The sequence below is a fragment of the Photinus pyralis genome, unplaced genomic scaffold (genome assembly GCF_008802855.1).
Source record: "Photinus pyralis isolate 1611_PpyrPB1 unplaced genomic scaffold, Ppyr1.3 Ppyr1.4_LG6, whole genome shotgun sequence".
Lineage (NCBI taxonomy): Eukaryota > Metazoa > Arthropoda > Insecta > Coleoptera > Lampyridae > Photinus > Photinus pyralis.
Window position 1 is genome coordinate 17,697,895 of NW_022170663.1, and position 4,285 is coordinate 17,702,179.

Here is a 4,285-nt window from a genome sequence, read left to right on the forward strand (position 1 = left end):
TGGACGAATTTTGAAAAGCAATGAAAGAGACTAATTTACATCCGAATTTACACTATCACAAGGTTTGCGCTAAACGGTTAAAAGTATACAACTAAAATCTTAAAAATAAATGAGCACCTTTGGTTTTGTTTATAATACCGACTATATTCATGAATATATCAAAAAAACTGTTAGAATATCGGTCCTTTTCATAAGTGGGTAACGTTAAAAATTAGAAAAATATTTTGACAATCATCACAGTCGGGTTAACACATGTCTTTTTTCATGAATATAGTTTACTAGTTATAATTGCACATCATCTAACACAAACAAAGCTCCTGGGAACATTTTCTAGTTTCACATCGTCATAATACAAGTAAAAAACGTTCACTTTCAATCTTCAATCAAATATTCACACAATTACAAACAAAATTGGTAAATTCTTCGTGTGTGTACTGCGTGGTGGCGCTATGATATGCTTGATTTACAATCATAAATGATCTTTAGTTAGTCTAAAGATATTCAGATTAGAACCTGATATTGAACGTAAGTGGAAGTATTGTCCGAAAATCACAGAAATTGGGCTAGAATGGAAGTGTCATTCATAATTTATAGAAATTCACCACCGACCCTGCAGTACTCACAAGAGTTGTTAAAATTTAAACATTTAACAATGACTATCAAAAGCGGGTACCACCAACGTCATAAAAGCTTAAATTTTTTTTAAAAAGAACAGATTTTGCACTCGTTTCGTTTACCTTTGATCCTAGGAAGTTTTAGCAGACACTAACTCGCGCTATTGACTATCCTGCACTCACTATTATCTTTACCTACTTTTCTTTTTGCACAATTTGGCCAGTTTCCTTCGCTTAAGTATCATTTCGTACAACACTTCGAGACCCTCCTGCAGACCGTCGCCCGTAATCGCGCATGCGGGCTGCACGTGCCACAAGTGTCCACCGGGCGCACCACCCCCCAGCTCGCAAAGTCCCAACAATTTCTCGAGATCACGCGGTTCCCGCGCACCGGGCAGGTCCTGCTTGTTCGCCAACACCAAGATGGGCACGCCGGTATTTTCGGGCGATTTCACTGTCCGAATCAGCTCCATCTTCGCCTCCTCCATTCGTTCGACGTCGACGCTATCCAGCACGAAGACGATACCATCGGTACACCTCGTGTAGGACTTCCATAGCGGCCTCAGCTTCTCCTGTCCCCCGACGTCCCAAACGAGAAAATTGACACCCTTAGCTTTCCCGATCATCCCCTTCACCTTTTCACAATTAAACCCGATCGTCGGCACAGTATTGAGGTACTGGTCAAACTTCAGTCTGTAAAGTGCCGTCGTCTTCCCCGCCGAATCCAATCCCAGCATCACTATGTGAAGAGTACCTTGACCTGATGGGAGCGCGTCTAGCAAGGAGGAGTTCTTTCCCATATTGGCACCCATTGGCCCCCGCTTCTTAGTTACATTTTGATTAACTTCTCTTTACACTTAGCAGCGAATACGGAGCGGCTGTCATCGTTCTGAAACAAAAAGAACTTCGTCAGCGGGGCAGACTTAGGTAAACGTCAAACGTAGTGACATTTTAAACTTAATCGCAATACATTTCAAATGGGGTTTTTGGGGAGCAAAGCTCCGGCTATTACTCGAATATTCTATGAGCGCACGAAATAAAGCTGATATGGGTATTTTATTCCTCAAATAAAAGCCTTGTTGATTCCACCGTGAAATTTAGACGACAAATGGCCGTTTGCACCGACAAATTTAAGCGGTGCTTAGCTTAAAATCCAAGACAACCACTGTCTCAATAATCGTTGCCATGGATTTTAAGCTACGCTTAAGCTAAGCTCCGCTTAAATTTGCCGGTGCGCTTACTAAAATATATGCGTTCGTACTTGAAAAGTGGAATAACCGATGAACTGCATAGATTCTGCATTGCGGCTCAAGAAAAAGAAAAGTCCTAAGGGCATTTTCGGCAAGATATAATCTGCAATTCCGCAAAATGTGTACGTAAAAGAATGGCAATTGTCAAGCCCAAATTTGCCCCAAAATGGCAAAAATTCATGTATCACACGGTATCATATGCACTGAAAGAGGGTACATTGGGACATTGAAAGTTTGGGCGATATTACGCGGCCGTGCAAAGTCGACACTTTCAAGATAAAGTTGATGTTAAACAGTTGCCCGTAACATATCGTTTTAAAATTCAAGTATTGATGACGCGTATCATTTCTAATTTAAACCAAACAATTATAGAGTAAATCAAGCTTTTATTGTGAAGTTTCAGGTGGAAACATTACAAAACAAAAGTCAAAAGTTCTTATTTATTTCCTAACTGTATAGATTATCTTACATCAAGAACTTTTCGAATGTGTTTTGTAATGAAACTAAAAAATTAAAAAAATCTCAAATTTGTTATCAAAAAAAATGATCAAAGAAACATGAAAGCGATCCGGAAATATTCACGTCCAAGAAAGTTCAATGCAGGTTAATTTCCTGTGCTCACAAGGCTATTTAACAAGGGCAAGGGTAGAGACCTAACAGCTCATGTTTATTAATTAAGTGTTTTGTTCTTGGGAATACATCAGGTTTCTCGAGTTGGGTTTGCAGAGAGTAGAACATTTTGCGCTCGCTTTGGAATCAAGTTTGAATGAAATTGGTCAAATTATGCGCTCTACATTTTCATTGAATTGAAAAAAAAATGTGCTATCGTTCGTCCATGTGTCTTTACTGTAAGGAATGTTCTTCAAGTGATAATGTTAATCGATCAACCTCCCCTTTACGACCTTATACTATCCATACTAACCTTTCAGGGGGATGAAAAAGGAATATAGGCAGAAAATTTGTACTGTCACCTTTCGTCCCTCATAATAAAATACACAGAGTGCAAAAATGTAATCACTCCATCCATTTTTGAAACTTTGACATCAGGTTTTTCAGATGATTTTGTTGGGAAAACATACAAACTCTTTACTTTGAAGTCACTAAGTGAATTTTTGGAAATGAAATCGTTTAACCTCACTGACACTTGTCACTTTGTATCAAACGTGCGGAACTGAGTACTCCCCCACGCACCCCTATTCTATTACAAAATTGCTAATGAGATTGAATTCGAATTCACTTCTCTCTCCATGTCAAATTATTTAACAAATTCTCTTTCAGTGATTAATTTCAGTTAAAATCGAAACATTCTCATTTGCATCCTATAGGACTTGACTTGCACGCTTCTTTCAGTGAATTTGAATTGAACAGATTAAAGTAATCGTTGCTCATTTTCGGTAGTAGTAAACTGTACCTACTCCGGAAATTACTATCGATTTACTGTTTTCCTTTCGCAGTCAATTTAGCACTTTCCATTAACCCGTATATAGGTATCAATTCATTTCTCGTTTTATGTTTGTTTCTATGCAAAAGACATTTGCGAATCCTGTTTTATTCAGTAAAAATCTCTTCCTCTCACATATTTCTAGAATGTGCCTTGCACTGCTTTCGGAGGATTAACCTTTGAGAATTACATAAGCGCCCTTAGCTATTATCCCCAACCCCTTTACTTCTACTACGATCTTGACATGATTTATTTAATTTCTATCTACCTAAAACCGAGAATCTCTCCCATTTCGGAAAAGTATTGAATTAAAAATACTTTTTGCGTAATCTCCGTGCTGAGATCTCAAACCCTCAGATGAGCTCGTGGAATTCGCCCATTTGTATTTTCCATGATGAATACGCTAAGAAATCTAGATTTATCGATATTATCCTACACATCTTTAAAATATTTACTTTTTAATAACTCTTTATTATTCCTGCAATTTTATTTGAATCTACTCCGGAAAATCCGGAGTTTTCTTAGAACATTTCCTTTTTAGAACCTTTAGAGAATCTTAGAACAATTATAACCTTCAAAAACATTTGTTTGGGCCGGTTTGGGATTCTAATTTTTATTAAACAAAAACCGGAACAAAATGATAACCAGGAAGTCCAAGAGGAGGAGGAAACGCGAGAGATTAAAAGCGAAAAGCACAATTGTACTTCAACAGGCACGCAAAAACCGATACGTAATGGGGGAAGAGGAAGAAATAAACGAGGTGGAGGGCTTTGCAAGAATTAGAGTGAATGTGTAGGGAAAAACAATGACACAGTAGATCATAGAAAATAGGTTAGAAGAGAAAGAGAGAAGTAGGGTGACCTAATCGCTAGAATAAGGAATAACGGAGAATGATATCGATTACAAGAGAAAACATCAAGAGATTAACAATGCGGTAAAGAGGGAGAAACTGCAAGAAACCGACATTAAGAATGCACGGA

At 38.0% G+C, this 4,285-nt stretch overlaps 1 protein-coding gene across 1 annotated transcript; it reads right to left on the minus strand.

Annotated features, from left to right (window-relative positions):
• Positions 1–462: 462 nt before the first annotated feature.
• LOC116174206 (ADP-ribosylation factor-like protein 4A) lies at positions 463–1,524 on the minus strand. The gene has a single exon (XM_031492087.1). It carries the CDS (start codon positions 1,424–1,426, stop codon positions 806–808), a length of 621 nt encoding a protein of 206 aa, XP_031347947.1. The 5' UTR covers positions 1,427–1,524; the 3' UTR covers positions 463–805.
• Positions 1,525–4,285: the final 2,761 nt, after the last annotated feature.

Coding starts and splice junctions, on each gene's coding strand:
- LOC116174206 (XM_031492087.1), bottom strand. CDS start 1,426: ATGGGTGCCAATATGGGAAAGAACTCCTCCTTGCTAGACGCGCTCCCA.